A 21,119-nucleotide genomic window follows, 5' to 3' on the forward strand; every position below is an offset into this window, starting at 1 on the left:
ATATATTTGCATCAACTCTTGCAACAAAATTAGGCTGGCAGATAATAACATCAGATAGTTTATGGAAAGAGGTGGTTTATCACAAATACATATACCCTCTTACAGTTATGGAATGGGTTTGAAGGCTGAACAGGGGTAATATTGGTTCCTCCATCATATGGAAAGCTATTACTCACTCCATATCAGTCATAAAAAGAGGACTAACATGGCGGATTGGAACAGGTGAGCTTGTTCACATTGGAATTGATCCATGGTCAGGTTGTGGAAATGATCATATTCTATCACTGGAGTTAAAACATTGTCTTGAATTGATAGGCATCACTCAACTCTCCCAAATAGTAGATGGGAGAAACACTTCATGGCTCTCACAAGCTTGGTTATCATCATAGGACCTCATGTTACCAGATATTTAGAGTATTGACTGGAATAGTTTATTTGGGCACTTGACGAGTCCCATGTCAGAATAACTAATAGAAAGGATGAAATCATCTGGGATGCATCCCCTCATGGTCGTTATACACCCCGAGATGGATATACTTTCATTATATCATAAAAGAAACTAGTGGAGGTTGTTTGGTGGTGGCAACCCCTCTCGAAACTTAAGGCACCACACAAATCCTGGTTGTTCATGTGGTTCATATTACCAAACAAAGCACCTACAAATGATAATATATATCATTGGGCTATAAATGGACCATCATGATGTTTTATTTGTAAGGAACAGGTTGAAGACATAGACCATCTCTTCCTTCATTTCCCAGTGACAAAGCAGGTGTGGAATCAAATATATATCTCCCTTGATATCAATATCAAATGGAATGGGGCACAACTCATAATTGCTTGGCAAACATGGTTGACCTCAGCATCATCACCACAAAAATTCGAAATCTCCCCCTACTTGTCTGCTAGGGTATATAGTTGGCCAAGAATTCGATCATATTACAAGACTCTCTCATACAATGGACATCAATTTGCAATAAAAATTTTGCACTATATCACATGGGGCATAAGGGATTTGAATATATTTTCATCGGCTCTTGCAACAAAATTAGGGTGGCCGATAATAACATCAGATAGTTTATGGAAAGATGTGGTTTATCACAATTACATATACCCTCTTACAGTTATGGAATGGGTCTGAAGGCTGAACAGGGGTAATATTGGTTCCTCCATCATATGGAAAGCTATTGCTCACTCCATTTCAGTCATAAAAAGAGGACTAACATGGTGGATTGGAACAGGTGAGCTTGTTCGCATTGGAATTGATCCATGGTCGGGTTGTGGAAATGCTCATATTATATCACTGGAGTTCAAACGGTATCTTGAATTGGATGGTATCACTCAGCCCTCCCAAATAGCAAATGGGAGAAACACTTCATGGGTCTCACAAGCTTGGTTATCAGCATAGGACCTCATGTTACCAGATATTTAGAGTATTGACTGGAATAGGTTTATTGGGGCACTTGACGAGTCACATGTCAGAATAACTAATAGAAAGGATGAAATCATCTAGGATGCATCCCCTCACGGTCGTTATACACCCCAAGATGGATATACTTTCATTATATCAGAACAGAAACCAGTGGAGGTTGTTTGGTGGTGGCAACCCCTCTGGAAACTTAAGGCACCACACAAATCCTGGTTGTTCATGTGGTTCATATTATCAAACAAAGCACCTACATATGATAATATATATCATCGGGCTATAAATGGACCATCATGATATTTTATTTGTAAGGAACGGGTTGAAGACATAGACCAGCTCTTCCTTCATTTCCCAGCAACAAAGTAGGTGTGGAATCAGATATATATCTCCCTTGATATCAATATCAAATGGAATGGGGCACAAGTCATAATTGCTTGGCAAACATGGTTGACCTCAGCAGCATCACCACAAAAATTCGAAATCTCCCCCTACTTGTCTGCTGGGGTATATGGCTGGCCAAGAGAATTATATCATATTCCAAGACTCTCTCATACATTGGACATCAATTTGCAATAACATTTTTGCACTATATCACTTAGTACCTAAGGATCTAGCATCGAAACCCACCCGTACTATTACCCTTGAAGTTATTGATAGAACTTTCCCATGGGCTTATTTTGATGGATTGGCCCAAGGAAATGGTTGTGGGGGAGGAGAAGTACTATACAAATTGGAAACACACTTTTACAAGCTTAAAATGGGATTAGGGCAGGACACCAACAGTTATTCAGAACTAAATATCCTCAGACACCTACTCATTTTTTCACTTGAGAAAAACTGCAACATGATACAGATCTTTGGGGACTCAAATATAGTCATCAATTGGTTCAACTTTTCATCTCATTGTCATGTGCACACACTAAGGGGCTTACTGGATGAGGTCATTACACTAAAATCACATTTTGATTTTATTGTCTGCTCGCAAATATACAAGGAAAGGAACAAGATTTATGACGACCTTTCCAAGGAAGTCGCACAGTAACCCAGGGAACAATGGATAAGTCAAGAACAAAAAGAACAAGAAATATATCAGTTCTTCCATAGGCCATTCATCGAGCATGCAGGGGGAGATGTACCGAATGATCTTCCATGATCATTCGAATGGTTTCATGATTGTTATGATGTTATTATCATGTTTATATTATATGATTTTTTATGTAAATATTTTTGGTCCTTTTTTAATTTTGATGACACTGGATAGATGGCTTGGTCCATCTTTGATATTAGCATAATCATTATGTAGATGATACAACATGTAATTTTCTTTCTTGATAATGGAAATTGCGATTTTTTTCTTGGTAAATTTTTTTTACTGAACTCTCAATATGAAACATATTGTAATTTAATTATTGTTTCCTTACTAAAGGAAAAGGTTTGTTAACATTCATGCTCCAATGTATTTATTTCGGAAACAAACTCATAATTTAATCAAAATTTAATTCAGTCTTACACTCCCTTATCTCAATGTGCCTTTTATTTGGTAACCTAGAAATCACCGTCATGGATACATTTTTTTTTTTACGTCATAATATGTGGCTTCACCTATGTTTATTTTTCCTCATTTTCCTTTGTGAGTTATATATATATATATATATATATAATCTTGATAGAATACATCGATTGTTTTGGATAAGAATGACTATCAACTTTATGTGTATAGAAACCCAATTTCTGTTCCGTCTTTCCTTACCTTATAATTTCAACTGTTTTTATGGTTCATTATATACGTTTGTCATGTTGAGATGTATGTCATTAAACAAAAATACTTCTCTGATTTCGCTCATCTACCAACTTCAAATCTAAAAAGTCTCGTACTACTTGGAATTTCTAGGATTAACAAGGACGAAGAACAAACTCATGCATGGCCTTGAGATAGTAGTTGTAATATTCTTCACTAGCAAATTTTGTGTTCCCATCCCTGGGTGAATAATTCCCTCAGTAAATTTAATTCATTTATTCCATTTTCGATCACATGTGCACAATGAACGAGAATAATAATCTAAATGGGCATGTACAATGCACTTTTCCTTAATTCTTATGTTACGTATACAATACTAAATTCATAATTTTGTCAAGGTATCACTTGTAATATTTTATGAGAATTTATTCAAATTCCTAGCGCTAACATAGGTGAAACCACATATGAGCAACAACTACATGACTTGTTCTTTTTCAAGAACTCACAAAGAGAATTGCATGAATTTACAATTAATGTATTAACAGATTAAAAGAACCTTTGATACCAAACATGCAAGACTGAAATTACATAGTAGCATATACTGTATCTTCCCCTTCCGTTCTTATACAACCTACATATCATTGACTATTAATCATTCATCATTAATAATTAAATGTAAATAGACGTATAATCGTAATCACTACTGGAAAACATTCAGGAACTGAGCACATTCCTCCTGACCATGAACCACTTTTGTCAGTTCCCCCCGAGCTAAGAATATCTTGCCTTCAAGAATCAACTCCCTCTTTGATTCCTAGGTGGTTCTTATATAGATTTTCTTCCTAGAAGATTTTAGAAGCATCTTGCTTTAAGGTTTTCCAACCTTTTTGCATAGGCCTTTTGTTTTAGTTTTTCTTTGAAAAATATATTTTTCTTATTCTTATTCTTTTCTTTAAAGCAAGCCTTTTTCTCCCACTATGCTTTATTCCACCCACTTAGTATTTCTCTCCAACTAAGTGATTAACATTTCTCTCCCATTATGTGAATCTTGTTAATTATTCTCTCCTAGGTATTTTTAGAAGTCTTTTAGGGAAGGTCCACCATGTGGACTTGACCACCAATAGATTTTTCCTAAGTTGACAAGAAGTCTTCTAATTCTAGTGCTCCTCCCTAAATATTTTCCAGCAATTTATTTATTACTCAATAATATAATTACATCATGCATAAGTCCATCATGGCTTCCCTTGCCATTAAATCAAATAATAGTTTAATTTCTAAAATTGGTTACTATATAAAAAAAAAAAAAAGATTCTTAGTGGTTTTACATCTTCCCCCCCTTTTAATGAAACACTGTCCTCGGTGTTCCCTCATTTCTATCTTTTCTTAACATGGAAAGGAAATGCATCATGCATCTCTTCTTTCATTCTGAAAATTGTCTCTTTGGAACTTAAATGATTCCACTTTACTTTCTTTTTTAGCGATGGTTCATTTCTGGAGCATTTATACTTTTATATTCATCTCGTTTTCCTTCCCTAGCTTGTTTTCATACATGGTAAACATGTTCTTATTATCATCCTGTATTCCACCTGCACCCAACCAAACTATCCATATGCATCCAAACATGATCAGTAACATCAATATAATATCACAACAATACCATTGATTATTTTCATACTTTTATTCACAACTATATCTAGTGATATGGAATTATTTATTGCGACATGCAACATTTGGAATTGCCACTTCTCCTTTCATATTGCTTACAAAAAGAAAATAATAATAATTATGGGACTACTTGCCTCATTGTATTTTATTTTGTTATGTTGACACCCTTATACACATCTATCATGCATACTTAATGTAAGACATCATACGATCTCAACCACTTCCATGGTTGTTATATTTTTTTAGTTCCATTTTAAAGTGGACCTAGTCTAATCTACTGTGATCGTTTTGTTACTTATTTCTGTATCCTTTCGAAAACCGATGAAACTGCGATGAACAAAATACATAATTCACCATACCAATGTAGATAATTAATAAATATTTTGATCCACTATAGTTTATACGACGAGTGTAATTGCCCAAATCTACACTCCCCTTTTCCTTTTACATCTTATCCACTATTTTATTTTACCCACTCCCTATAATTTCCCAGTTTCTTTTAATTTTATTTTTTTTTAATTATGGCCATTTTAATCCAAAATATAATTATGGAGCTTTTCACTTTTTCCTTTCTATATGCATCAACCTAAAATATGTTAGTAAATGTGTTTCATCAATTCCAACATTTTCACTCTTATGTATATACTTTTATATTAAAACCATATACTACTAGCAAAAGTTAAGCTTAAGAATTTTCTATCATGGTTTGGTTGCACCATTTAGAAATTCTCATCTTAAGGTTTTGTGACTTTATTAGGCTACTTGTTGGGCATGGAATCCCACCCAAGGCATGTTTTGGGGCTCAAACCCCAAGTTTTGACCCAATATTGTTGTAAAGACTCCACAAATTGCGGGCGCGGAGCGCGAAATGTATGATAGAGTCACAGGGTTGTCCGCCCTAGTTTTGTAATGTAATGTCGGCCTACCCATGGTCCACGGACCATGGGATTGTATAAATAGAGCAAGGCTCTAAGTGGAAGAAAAGAGAAAAAGTAGAGAAAGAGAAAGAGTCTAAGCGACTAAGGGAAGTGTGTCTTGCATCGTAGAGTAGGAGAAAGCTCTGTAGCTGAGTGCGTGGAGGCCTAGTAGTCCACAGCTGAGTGCGCAGACCCTTGCAGCTGAGTGTGCAGGTCGGAGTCGAGTCTGTAACCGAAGAAAGAATTAATAAAGAGCATTTTTATCATAATATTGTGTATATGTTCTTGAGTTAATGCATGTTTGATATAATTTGTGAATATACTGTTTATTTACTGCACACACCTGTATGAATGGTTTATATTGTTAAGTATAACTTAAGGCATGCAAGTAGGCTAAAATAATCAACTAACATTGGAATCCCAGTAAGGACTGGGTAATAATAGCATTCGGCCCTAGAGTAGGGCTACACCAAGGCAGCATCTCAGGCTGCAAGGTACGGGAAAGTGCATGTAGCGATGTGCACGCAAGGTCAAACCGCGGACCACTTGAACTCATCAGACATCTCCAAGGTGCGGAAACCTGGTTCTAGCACCCCTCCCATACTACTTCGGGTGAGACCTCAATCCACACTCCGCGGACTATTGTCGAAAGGGCCAATAGTATCGGGATTTGTTTGGCTAACTTAACTCTGAACTTGGGTCAGGACCCAATAAGCCAAAAAATGGTTATGTTGCCTAGACCCAGATCTGCATAAGAGATGTCTGATGTCATGTCACTGGAATCCGACAAAGAAAGAAATTGAAGAGTGGTTGGACAGAAAGATTCACGAGTTCGCAGTGTAGGAAAATAGGAATCCGCGAGTATCAAAGGAAGAGTGGTTAGAGTGCTACTTATATATGGAAATCCATGAAATTTTCTTTGCATCCTTCCCCTCTGAGTTGTACGAGTGGATCGTGAAGCTAGCAGATAGTCAAGGAAGGTGTAGGCTTGACAAACCTATTATGTGGACTCTAGAATTGGTGTGCAGACTGGAAGCATCAGAAGATAGGATCGCGCGCGTTGTGGACCATTGGCTCAATCGAATTATAGGAGGGTTTATCACCGAGTTCGCGGTAGATACTTCAATCAGCTATAGCGAGGTGGAACGATGCTTCCTCAAAGGACCGCGAGGTAAGTACGTTAAATCTTTGAACACTTGGATTAAAATGCTACTATGTGAAAAGTGGGTTATGCGAATAAATTGATGTTTGGGGCTACGCAGAGTGGGAGGATCTACAGAAATGAAGGTAGCACAGAAGTAGAGACTAGTCCCTTGATTTCACCTCCACGGGAGAGCGATGAAGAGCTTACAAAAGTTTCACAAAAAAGTGTGATCAGTATGATAAGACAACGAATTCCGCGCATACCACCCCCACCTACACCACCACCAGTTTCACAATCTTCACCCCATCTTCACCCACACCACCTCCGCCACCACCACAATTCAATATGGCAAGCGCAATAAAATTGTCGGTGTTCAAAGGAGTAGGGAATGAAGATCTAGACCAATTTTGGTTCGTGGTAAAGGCTATATGGGAAGCACAAGGAGTCACAGATGACAATATAAAGAAGGAAACACTGGTGAGCGCATTACAGGATCGCGCACTGACGTGGTACATTAAGCATTCCAATGACAATCCAAACGCAGGGATTGCGGATATCCAAGCTACGCTAAACAGAGAATGTAGCAGGCCAAAATGAGAGACACAGTAATGAATATAGTCTATTTTCCACCACTTCTTGATTGGTATTCACAAATTAGATGTGTATTGTACCAAAAATGATGATAAAGTGGTGGAAAATAGACTATATTCATTACATCTCGCATCTATTGTATAATGGGGTTACACTCTCTTTAGATCAGAATAAGTAAATACACCATACTTTGGTTTTTTTTTTTTTTTTTGCCCCTTTCCCTTGGCATATTTAATAGATTAACACTAGAATCATTTCTCCTTTTGACTGAGCGATCACCATCTCATACTTTATCTCCTCGTTTCCTTCCATTTCTTTGATTCTGTTTGATTGAACAATGTATCTTTTACTACCCCTCTTATCATTTTCTTTTATTATTGCATTTAACCCCACTAAGGTATAGTAGGATATATATATATATACTTGAACTCTTAATAAATTAGACCTAATGTTTCTTAACAATACAACTCTCATGTCCTAGTTCTAGCGATTATCAAACCATTGATATCTTAGTTCTTCAACCCATTCCAAGATTGCTTGCAAAGGTCTTCAATGTAGAGGAAATGACCATAAGTAGTAGCATTTGCAATGCACGGTCTTCAAACTCAGCCTTTTAAAAAGGTGTTCAATGCACTGCGACAACAACGCTCCTTTTTAAAAACTCATATATATATCATAACCTGAAATTGAAAAGTTAGTATTCCTTGACCAATGTATGTGCAAATAATAGACAAACATTTCCATGCTGCTTCAACGCATAGAATTAATGATACCATACACTACAATGCCGACTCGAACACGTGACGTAAACTATAGAGGCATTAGGAAAGCTCAATTCATTTTGCATAGATGAAGGTGTTTTCTTCTTCAAGACCACTGTTAAGGGTCCAACCCTAACCCCCTTATTTATGTAATAGGGTCGAGTCATAGTTATAGTTAGTTAAAGAGTCAATAAAGCCCATATTAATAATTGTAAGTGGTTGACCCGCATTTAGAGAAAGGGACCACAGTTAGTTGCAAATGGGCCATGGTATTAGATAGATGGTATTAATAGAACCATGGTACTGACCCATGGTATTGCATGTATGAATCCTATATAAAGGATAGAGACTCCCCATTAAGGGCATTGTGTCTTATTCTATAATCGAGCCCTGCTCTATTGGAGGTTGCCCCCTCGAAGAGGCAAGTGAACATTGCTTTCATCTCTAAATAATAAAATACATGTTGTTATTTCTCATTTTTTTTTGTGTTCTGGGTTGTATTTCTTCGCATATTTGGTGTTATGGCATCTTCTCGTAGGTCAAGAGCATAACAAGTGGTATCAGAGCACTTTCCAAGGCCAGTGGTATCTCCATTTGTAGCAGATTTATTTTTTTTTTGGCTAGAGACATGCTCTGGCGTCTTTAAAGCACGGGATCTGTCGTTCAGCACATAAACCTGTGGATTTGGGGAGGCATGCACGTAGGAAATACAAGAGGTGGTCACGCTTGTTGGATTCCCTTGTAACCCCTATGGGTACCCATTCAAGTAGTAGTGCATTAGACAGAACCGCGCACGGACTGTCTTCCACGTACCCTCTGGGTATATCGAAAGCCCCCTAGGCTCACTTGAAACCTCGTCGTAGATAAATTGTCGGCCGTCTTGCTGCTACAGTACACTGAGAACAACACCCGGGGAGATTACTCACGTGTACGATAGGGTAGTCGAGTAGTACGGCTAAGGGTACGGTTGATCCTCCCTAGTTAGTGCCCTAAGAGATTAGGCTGAGTACTACTGTTGGACCCTTATGCATATTGCAATCTGTAGCACCTGACACTCCTTGAGACCATAGTTCCCTTGTCTCTCTGAAGACCACCCATCATATTCTTTGCTAGATCAGATCTAGCAGGTTGGGTTCTGCACCACCGCAACAATCAGATCCACCAGAATACCATTCAGATCTAGCAGCGGGGGTTCAGTCGTTGCCGCATTCCTACTCACACTCTGTAGTTGAGGGTTTCGTAGACAGATCTGACCATTTGTGCAGGGAGGCTTGTGGCTCCTATACCTTGGGGTGATTCTCGCAGGACATTGGGCAAGATTAAATTTTTTGGGAATTGGCTATTGCAATATTGATAAGCGGGGAGTAAAACTCTAAAAAAAAGAAAACTGAGGCCTTCTCGGGACGCTTATAAGCGACTCAGTCCATAAGGATTAGGACAACGAGTTAAGCGAGGTGGTACCATTCACTTGTCAGCTTCAATTTTTGGGCATTCCCAAATTTTTTCATAGTGATGAAAAGTGAACTGGATCTGTGTATGGTAGAAACTAGAGCTCAAGCTATGGCCAATGAGAAGATGGAAGCCCCTGAAAACAAGTTGGATGAATTATCGAGGCAGATCCAGACATTGAAAGACACATTCATAAAGGGCAAGTCGATGGTACAATCGGAGGCATATGCTTTTAACGAAGACCATGAAGGAGAATCGATTCATTTTCTTCACTTCCATGGAAACCACCAACATTCCCACCCTCGACCACCCAAGCTGGACATGTATAAATTTGATGGCTCTAATCTGGTAGTATGGCTATCACAAATAGACCAATATTTCATGCTGAATCACATCAGAGATGATGAGACTAAGCTACGTGTGGGAAGCCTTTACTTATACCAAGAAATATGGCAATGGTGGCAGTGGCATCAAAAATGCTATGCAAGGCCAATTACTTGGAAGGCGTTCTCAAAATCCCTTTGTGAACGCTTTGAACATGAATCCAATTTTTTGGGTCGTCTTACTAAGCTCAGACAGACAGGCACAATACACGACTATATTATAGCCTTTGAGAAATTAGCCTTTCACATAGGAGGTCTAGCAGATTCATTCTACTTGGAATGTTTTATCAGTGGTCTCAAATACGCCATCCAATCTCACATCTGGAAGCACCACCCACCCACATGGTTGGAAGCTTTCACAATGGCTTGTGAAGTGGAACGCGCGTTAGCTGCCAATCACCTCATCCAAATTTCATAGCCAGGGGATGCCCCACCTAGGCTCCGAGCACTACCCAGACACTTAAGGTTCAAAAGGTGTCACCAGCAGAAATGGCAGAAAGAAGAATGTAAGGATTGTGTTACTACTGTGATGACAAATACTACCGGGGCATAAATGCAAGGAACCCGATTTCTTTCAAATTGATGCTACTGATCACAGTTCATCTGAGGAAACCCCATCCTGTGGGGGACCAGAGGAGGAAGATGAGGACAACCAGCAGGACAATGAGTTCCCAGCTTCACCAGAAGAATTAGTTATCTCACTCCATGCTTTGGCAGGCATTTATTCTACCCAAACTCTAAAAATTAGAGGTTTTATTAAACATCGCCTTGTAGTGGTCATGATTGATAGTGGCAGCACACATAACTTTATCCATCAGAGAGTCGCAAAAGTTGTGCATTGTTTTGTCAAAGCAATCTCTAATTTCCAGGTACAGATTGCTGATGGGGGGACAATGAAATGTGACGGCCACTATGAAAATATCAAACTTCAGATGGGAGATTACCACCTAAAGACCCACATGTTTGCCATCAACATGGGTGGGTGTGACATTATCTTGGGTGCTGAATGGCTCCGCACACTCGGCCCAATCACATTGGATTTCTAGGAGTTATATATGAGCTTTAAGTAGAAGGACCACACGCATACCCTTCGCGGACTCCAAGCAGGTACTCCTTCTATCATCAGCTCGCATTGGATGGAAAAGTTGTTAAGAAAGGGCCACCATGGAGTTATCGCCCAATTTAATGCCATTCAGGCCTTCGAGCACCCTACTCTTCATATTCATCCTGAGATGCAACAGGTCTTAAACAGCCATCTGCAAGTCTTTGACAAACCTCATGAGCTTCCACCATTGAGAGGGGAACATGATCATAGCATTACTTTGGTCCCAGGGGCACAACCATCGAATGTGCACCCATATAGATACCCTTTCACCCAAAAGAATGAAATTGAAAAAATCATCAAGGAACTCTTGGAAGCCGGTGTCATTCATCCTAGCATTAGTCCTTATTCATCGCATGTGGTCATGGTGCTCAAGAAAGATGGGGAATGGCGTATGTGTCTAGACTTCAGGGCCCTCAACAAGCTGACGGTCAAAGATAAATTCCCCATCCCAGTTGTTGATGATTTATTGGATGAACTAAATGGGGCTCAATTCTTTACTAAGCTAGACTTTCGCTCGGGCTATCACCAAATTTGCATGAAAGAAGTAGACATTCCGAAGACTGCTTTCTGAACTCATGAAGGCCATTATGAATTCCTGGTCATGCCATTTGGTCTCTATAATGCCCCATCCACTTTTCAGAGCCTCATGAATCACCTGCTCAAACCATATCTCAGAAAATTTGTCCTTGTTTTCTTTGACGACACTCTCATCTACAGCCTCACCTGGGAAAAACATCTTTAGCATGTAGAACCACTCTTGCAACTACTCGGGAAGCATAAATTATTTGTCAAATTGTCAAAGTGCTCTTTTGGCATGAAAGAAGTCGAGTATTTGGGCCACATTGTGGGGCATGAAGGTGTCAGGGTGGATCCCAAAAAGATCTAGGCAATGCAGGATTGGCCCCAACCAAAGACCTTGAAGAGTTTGAGAGGATTCCTGGGTCTCACCAGCTACTATCGCAAATTTGTCCGCAATTATGGTCGCATTGCTAGACCCCTCACTCACCTTCTCAAGAAAAAATCATTCCTCTAGAATGATGAAGCACAACAGGCATTTATAGCTCTTAAACATGCCATGTGTTCCACTCCCATATTGGCACTACCCGATTTCGCAAAATCTTTTGTGATTGAATGTGATGCTTCAGGTATGGGTATTGGGGTTGTCTTAATGCAGGAAGGTCGACCCTTGGCCTTCACTAGCCAACAACTAAGTGGGAAACATCTGGGACAATCTACCTATGAGAAAAAGATGATGGCCATCTTACATGCAGTCGATACCTGGCGACCATACTTATTGGGGCGGCATTTCCAAATACGCACAGACCATCAAAGCCTTAAATATTTTTTGGAGCAATGCCTATCCTCGCCACATCAAAATAAATGGCTAGCCAAAATGTTTGGATATGATTATGAGATAATTTACAAGAAAGGGTGCGAAAATGTCGTAGCGGATGCTTTATCACGCCAATTTGAGGAGGATAGCACCCTGCTCGCAATATCTCTTCCCATTCCATAGTGGATTAAAGAAGCTCGCAAGGAATGGTTTTCACATCCTTCACTCTCCCAACTCATTCATAACTTGCAAGTAGATCCAAATTCCACAGCAGGCTACTCTTGGAAGGATGAGATTCTTCGCAACAAGGAAAAAGTAATGATATCACCGACATCCACTCTTAAAAGGCGCATTTTGGCAGAGTTGCACTCATCTCCCACTGTAGGCCATTCAGGCTTTCAAAAGACTTATGCTCGCATTCATCGTTCCTTCTTTTGGACAGGCATGAAAAAGGATATTCTTACTTTTGTAGTTGAATGTGATGTGTGTCAGTGCCACAAAGGAGAAACAGTCAAGTCCCCAGGCACTTTACAACCATTGCCCATACCTGCCTCAATCTAGATGGATGTTTCTATGGATTTCATTACTGGTCTTCCGAAGTCAGGCAACAAGTCAGTCATCATGGTGGTTGTGGATAGACTTTCTAAGTATGCTCATTTTTGCACCCTACCCCGCCCTTTTACACCCACTATGGTGGCTCAATCTTTCATGGACCAGAGATTCAAATTTCATGGCATGCCCACTTCCATTGTGTCTGATCGTGACCCGATCTCCACCAATAACTTTTGGCAGGAACTTTTCAAGCTACAAGGCACCCAACTCCAACTCAGTACTTCCTATCATCCCCAAATTGATGTACAAACTAAAGCAGTCAACAAATGTCTGGAGACCTACCTCAGGTGTTTCACTTCAAAAAAGAAACATCTATGGGTGTAGTGGTTACCTCTAGCCAAATGGTGGTATAATACTAACTACCATGCCGCCACCAAGATGACTCCATATGAAGAAGTTTATGGTCAACTTCCCCCTTCACCTACTTCCTATATCCCTAGATGCTCTAAGGTACAAGCAGTGGATCAACTCCTACAGAACCGTGCAACCATGCTCGCCCACCTCAAAGATATTCTCCATCAAGCTCATAATCGCATGAAGCAACAGGCAGACCAACATCGTTCAGAGCACACATTTCAATAAGGGGATTAGGTATTCTTGAGGCTACAACCATACAAGAAAACATCACTCAAAGACAAGGGTCGTCAGAAATTATCTCCAAAATTCTACGGACCGTATCAAATACTTCAGCGCATTGTTGAAGTAGCCTACAAGCTAGCTTTGCCACCCACTGCAAAAATCCATCCCGTCTTCCATGTCTCATGCCTAAAGAAAGTTGTAGGGAACAATTGCAGATTCAAACCAGTCTACCAGAATTGGATGAAGAAGGTTCAACCTGGCTCCAACTTGAACAGGTTCTTGACACGCGAGAACGGTACCTACGTGGCAGCACGATCAAGGAAGTCCTCATTAAGTGAAAAGAGACCTCTCTAGAAGATGCAACCTGGGAACCAGCCACTATTCTTCAGCAGTGTCTGCAGCTTCAGCCTTGAGGACAAGGTTGTTTTTATAGGGGAGGGCATGTTAAAGGTCCAACCCTAACCCCCTTATTTATGTAATAGGGTCGATTCATAGTTATAGTTAGTTAAAGAGTCAATAAAGCCCATATTAATAATTGTAAGTGGTTGACCCGCATTTAAAGAAAGGGACCACAGTTAGTTGCAAATGGGTCATGGTATTAGATAGATGGTATTAATAGAACCATGGTACTGACCCATGGTATTGCATGTATGAATCCTATATAAAGGATAGAGACTCCCCATTGAGGGCGTCGTGTCTTATTCTGTAATCGAGCCCTACTCTATTGGAGGTTGCCCCCTCGAAGAGGCAAGTGAACATTGCTTTCATCTCTAAATAATAAAATTCATGTTATTATTTCTCATTTTGTTCTGTGTTCTGGGTTGTATTTCTTCACATATTTGATATTCTGGCATCTTCTCACAGGTCAAGAGCATAACAACCACAAGGTTTCCAACTGTTGCAACACATATACCTAGTGCAATACCACAATGTAGTGTCGATATAGGAGACAATAGGCAAAGGAGATAGTAGGCAACATTACTAGGACAGAGAAAGAAAAATTTAGGACCTAAGCTCTGACCATCAATGGTCATCAACGTAGAGAACAATGAACAGTGAGGAGATAGAGCAAGAACTCAAAAAATAGCACAAAAATTAGCTTAAAACAAGAGTTCGAAGTCTAAAATGGCACATGTGCCCTGATACCATGTGAGGCTAGGAGTAACTCCATGAATCTAATTAGTTGATTTTCATTAAGATATCATATGAGTATTGGGTTTCATCTCCCAATGTCTCTTTGTCTTCCAACTTCTCTTATTTTTTTATTTACACTATTTACATAGGATTCCTAATCCCAAAGATCAGGTGTTCAACAATAACAATCAGCGACTTCCACTACCAATAGTCAGTTCTAGCTACAAATTCACCTCTCCATGAGAGATTCTCCCCGCCCACTTTCACTTAGCTAGCTCCAAACGAAACACAAACCTCTCAGCACAAGAGCCAAATACAAATACCTAGTGGCACTCTCCCAACACAGGAGCCAAGCACATGCACCAACGATAGTGAGGTCAGCTCCTCGACCTTGCACATGCCCCAACCACCCATGCAAACCTCCAAGAATAAGGCACTCCCAATCAACCCTCCATGTCTATTAATAGCCAACCGTGTTACTACATGCAAATGCATGTCTATTATATTTTTAGGATACAATTTCGCAATGAGATACCTATGATATAGAAAAGGAAACAAAATGTTGATGAGAAATAGTATTAAAATTAATATTTAACAGATACTATATATATATATATATATATATGTGTGGAATTTTACTTTATGTGTAATAAACGTTGTACATATGCATGGTATAATGGTACACTTGTGAAAAATAAAAACATTTTTTTTGTTATGTGTGTTAATTCGTTAATTTTTTTAGAGCGATATTTAAGTTTGAATTATAATTTATATTAATATAAAAATATAAAATGATTAACAGTGAAGTTGTAAATCATTTGTAACTTAGTGTATATTAAAATGTATATTGATTTTTGCAATAGATTTTAGGATAAATCATATTAGTAATATTTGATTGTCAATGTTTGGAATTTACTAATAAAATTCATCTTCAAAGCTTAAAGATGAACCTATTAATAGTAGATAGGTTCCAAACATTGACCATCAAATATAACTAATATGAGTTATCTAAAAATCAATTGAAAAAATATATATTATTATCCGTAAATAAAAAATATGATTAAAATATTTAAATATCCTTACCTCTTTAAAGACATATCAAACCCACAGCCATCAATATTCAAGTTACTCTTTCAAATGCGTTAAGCCATTTTTAACATCTACACATTTTCCTCGTCTAATGCACGGTTGTCCCAAGTTACTATTTCTAATGCGTTAAAGGCATTTTTAACATCTACACGCTTTCCTCGTCTAATGCACCGTTGTCCCTAACTCCTCTCTCATGGGCTCAACGAGCAACGCCCGTTAAAAGTTTGTCGGTGTCGATTTTTTATTATTTCCGAGCTTGGTAAAGGCTTTTGATGGTTAGCCAGTACGAAACCGCGCGTTCACACATGAACCTGAATGGGTTTGATGTTTATTTCTATATACTTATTTCTCAAGTTGTTTTTATTGATATTTTTTGGAAGTTTTTTAATGGGTCTTTCTGGTTTAATTTTCCTAAAATATTGTAGAAACGTATTGAAATAAAAAATTTGATGGTGAACTATTAAAATGCTCTAAAAAGTTTTTAAAAATTCTCAGAGTACTAAATCCATATATATAATCAGTCTAAAACTAGTTTAAATAATACAAATCAATATTTCAACTCAATTTTTTTTTTATCAGATCGCAGCACCTAAAAACCCAAAAAATTACACTAAACAAAACTACTCTACTGAATCATCATATTCCATTGCAATTAGCCACCATTTCTCCCTTGCTAAAGAAACTCTCGACTCATCTCTTCCCTTGTGGATAGCATCAGCGTATTTCCCATTGCAATTAGCCACAATTTCTCCCTGGCTAAAGAAACTCTCGGCTCATCTCTTCCCTTGCAGCCTGAGTGTGAGTCTAACTCATCCCTCGTGTCTATTTCCAATTCGGAATGGCTGCATCCTCTTCCACAGCTGCATCCGCCTCCACCAACAGGTCCAGCAATTCCTCCTTTGACGTTTTTATTAACCATAGGGGTCCTGATGTGAAGAAAACCTTCGCCAGTTTACTCTATCATCGGCTTTTTTCATACGGATTGAAGGTCTTTCTGGACCAGGAGGAGTTGGAACGAGGAGATTATCTAACCCCTCAAATAGAGAGCGCTATTCAAACAGCCACTGTCCATGTGGCCATTTTCTCGCCCACATACGCTGAATCAACCTGGTGCCTAAAGGAGCTCTTACTGATGTTGGAGTCAAAAGCTGTTATAATTCCGGTGTTTTACGACGTAAAGCCGGATACCCTTCGGTGGACGCAGGGAAATGGAGCGTATGCTGATGCCCTACGGGTACTGGAAAAGAAGAGGAAGCATGATCAAGCTACCCCGCGACACGACTCAGCGACTATTGAAAGCTGGAGAAAAGCTCTTTCTACTGTTGCTGGAATAAGCGGCTTCGAGCTAGAGGCGTGTAACGGGTAAGCACTCAAACTCCCCTTTCAGCAAATTTTTATTACCTTATGTGCATATATATACATAGACGTCTGTTTCTCAATAGTCATTTTTATTTTCTTGTGAATGACCAGTGACCTGGGGGAGTTGCTAGAGAAGGTGGTTGAGAGTGTGCTGAGAAACGTGAAGAAGCCACCATTGAATGTAGCCAAATATCCAACGGGTTTGGATAAAAAGGTGATAGATTTTGAAAATGAAGTTTTCTCTCTGCATCAACACAGTGGAAGAAAACCTCAGGTCGCAGGGATTGTTGGTTTAGGCGGTGTAGGAAAGACAACCCTGGCCAAAGAACTCTTCAATGGGAAGAGTTCACATTACAAAAGACCTTGCTTTTTAGATGATGTAAGAGAAAATGTAGGGAAAGGTTCTTTAACCATGTTGCAGAGCAAACTTCTTAGTAGCTTGATTGGTTCAGGTCTGCAAGTAGGTAATAAGGATGAAGGCATAGAAATGCTTAAAAAGCATCTCTCCTCTCACCAGATTTTATTAGTTTTAGATGATGTAGATACCGTGGATCAGGTTGATGAACTTGTGCCAGATCGAACTTGTATCCACTCAGATAGCTTAATATTGATTACGTCAAGAGATAAGGATGTTCTCACAAGATCAGGGGGAGAAAATTCATTAATTTATAAGTTAAACGGGCTAAATAAAGAACACTCCCTCGAGCTATTCTGCCACCATGCCTTCGGCCGACCCGATCCACTCCCAAATTTTGAAAACTTGGCTGAAGAGTTCGTAAATGCTTGTGATGGACTGCCTTTATCATTAAAAGTAGTCGGGGCACTTCTCCATGGAAACAATGACACGTCTTATTGGTATAAGCAACTCGACAAACTTAAGAAGATACTTCCCAGAGATATACAAGAAAGGCTTCGAATTAGTTACGATGCCCTGGATCCAGAGGAAAAAAATATATTCTTAGACATTGCATGCTTTTTTGTTGGAGAAGAGAGGGATATGGCCATCAGAGTATGGAACGGCTCACAATGGGACGGCTACTTGGGGCTTCGAAATCTACAAAACAGGTGTCTGGTCGAAGTGGTGGAAGAGGAGTGTTGGGTTGACAGTTACCCCCATATTCCAGTGCCATACACTATCAAGCGTACGAATATACATATGCATGACCACCTGAGACACTTGGGAAGACAGATTGCCTGCTCAATGTCGCCGTGTCGACTTTGGCCTTGGGACGAGAGCGCCTTTGATAATTTGTTGCAGCAATCATCTGTGAGTAGTCAACCTTTAGTCCTTTATATTTATTCAGTAAAGGTCCGGGCTCAACTTTGTAGTTCTTCATTATTTTGCAAGAGTTAACGTTTAACAAATATCATTTTTTTTATAACGTACAGGAAATAACCGTGCGCGGAATTAAAATGGTTCTAAGAAATTATCTTGACGATAATGATTTTGAGGGTATTCAGATGAGGAGGTTACAACTTGTTGATACTGAAGGTTCTCTTTTCGAACGCATTTGGAAGAGGGTGAAGTCAGCAGAACTCATATGGCTCCGCTGGGAAAATTGTCCATACTCTTCCCTCCCTCCCTCGATTTCAATGAAGAACTTAAGGGTTCTTAAGGTATCAGGAGACACAATTGAAACATTGTGGCAACAGGAATCACAGGTAAATTGAAATTTGTTGTCTAAACATGTGTAGTGTTTAGTGGCTATTATCACCATAATGTCTTCGAAAGGTTTTGTAGATGAGAATCATGATCCATATATTAATAAAGTATCGCTGTTATAGCTCAAATGAACATTTTGCAGGCATCTCTGCATTTGCCTGTACGTTTGGAGGAGTTGCGAGTGGATAAATGTAAGCGTTTGAAGAGCATAGAAGGGTTGGCCCAGCTGACAAAGCTTCAACGGTTAGACGCTATTTGGTGCGATGAGTTAGTAGAACTGCCAAGTATGGAAACATTGGTATGTTTGGAGGAGTTGCGGGTAAGGGGATGTGTGCATCTGAGGATCATACGGGGATTGGAGCAGGCGAGAAAGCTTCGACTGTTAAATGTTGGTAGGTGCTATAGGTTAGAAGACCTACCAAGTATGGAGACATTGGTGTGTTTAGAGGTGTTGCAGTTAGAGAGGTGTAAGAAAGTGAAGAGTATTAGAGGGTTGGAGCAGGCTGCAAAGCTTCGGCGGTTAGATGTCCGTGGGTGCAGAGGGTTAGATGAGCTGCCAAGTATGGAGACATTGGTGTCTTTGGAGGATTTGCGGGCAGCGGCATGTCCAAAGGTCAAGAGCATACTGGGATTGGAGCACGCGACAAAGCTTTGGCGGTTGGATGTTCGTGAGTGCACTGAGTTAGAGGAGCTACCACCTATGGAGACATTGGTATCTTTGGAGGTGTTGTGGGCATCGGCATGTCCAAAGCTGAAGAGTATAAGGGGGTTGGGGAATGCCACAAACCTGCGAGAGTTGAAGCTTAGTGGGTGCTCTGAGTTAGATGAGCTGCCGAGTATGGAGACATTGCTATCATTGGAGGGGCTGTGGGCAGACGGTTGTGCGAAGCTGAAGAGCATACGGGGGTTGGAGAATGCGACAAACCTTAAATGGTTGGATGTTAGTGGGTGCTCTGAGTTAGATGAGCTGCCAAGAATGGAGACAGTGGTATCGTTGGAAGGGTTGTGGGCAGAGGGATGTTCAAAGCTGAAGAAGATACGGGGGTTTAAGCAGGAGACAAACCTTCGATGGTTACATGTTAGCGGGTGCTCTGAGTTACATGAGCTGCCAATAATGGATAGATGTGTATCTTTGGAGGAGTTGTGGGCAGACGGATGTGCCAAGCTAAAGAGCATACGGGGGTTGGAGCAGGCGACAAACCTTCGATTGTTAGATGTTAGTGGGTGCTCTGAGTTGGACGAATTGCCAAGTATCGAGACATTGGTATCCTTGGAGGGGTTGCGGGCACAGGGCTGTGCTAAGGTGAAGAACATTCGGGGTTTGGAGCAGGCGACAAACCTTCGAGAGTTAAATGTTAGTGGGTGCTATGAGATAGAGGAGCTGCCAACAATGGAAACATTGCTATCTTTGGAGAAGTTGTGGGCAGACGGATGTGCCAAGCTAAAGAGCATACGGGGCTTATTGCAGTGTACTCAGCTTCGGACGCTAAGCGTCAGAGGGTGCTGTGAGTTAGTAGAGGTGGAAAGTATTGAACATTGTACGTGGTTGGAGGAGTTTGCTGACGACGGATGCAACAAATTACAGCGTCCAGTGTGGAAGTAATGGACCAGTGGCGCAGAGGATCAAGGCAGGTAAGGCGGTCATACGACTCTTATTCACGATCTTCACTATATTACAGTATACATTTTGTAATAACAAGTTCTTGTTTAGGGTTTCAATTATACACTTTTATGACCCAAATTCAATAATTTGTTGGTTAGAGATTTAGTGTATTATTCTATTTTAATTCAAATTCATATATTTTTGTATTAATTTTTTTCTTAGCGCCGATCATACTTTTCAGTTGAGGTCAAATAGAGTGGATTAACAATAAGTTCATCAATCACATCAGTCATAATATCATGACTCAATCGAGTTGTCTTTATGTGGATTTTTCTAAAAAATTCTGGTTTATTTTCTTATTTAATTTGTTTCCGGTTTATTTTCCATATAAAATTTAAAAGAGATTCGTTCACAATTTGATAAATAAACTCCACACAATTAAAAAAAATGGTTCAAATCATAGTGCTGATAATAAACTCTACCCAATAAAAAAAATGCGTTCAAATCAGAGTGCCAATATATACCATCAAAGAAACCAATGCCATTTCAATTATCATAAAGTTTTTAA

At 39.6% G+C, this 21,119-nt stretch overlaps 1 protein-coding gene across 1 annotated transcript; it reads left to right on the forward strand.

The window, feature by feature from the left end:
* The first annotated feature begins 16,597 nt into the window (after positions 1-16,597).
* On the forward strand, positions 16,598-20,790 carry LOC149212022 (disease resistance protein Roq1-like). Its single transcript, XM_089391647.1, has 4 exons — positions 16,598-17,288; positions 17,397-18,552; positions 18,675-18,947; positions 19,091-20,790. Exons 1-4 carry the CDS (start codon positions 16,765-16,767, stop codon positions 20,549-20,551), a joined length of 3,414 nt encoding a protein of 1,137 aa, XP_089247773.1. The 5' UTR covers positions 16,598-16,764; the 3' UTR covers positions 20,552-20,790.
* The last annotated feature ends 329 nt before the right edge of the window (positions 20,791-21,119 follow it).

Source organism: Pinus tabuliformis, chromosome 1_1, assembly GCF_031772625.1.
Source record: "Pinus tabuliformis cultivar Carrire ecotype Pingquan chromosome 1_1, CPIR1, whole genome shotgun sequence".
Taxonomy (NCBI): domain Eukaryota; kingdom Viridiplantae; phylum Streptophyta; class Pinopsida; order Pinales; family Pinaceae; genus Pinus; species Pinus tabuliformis.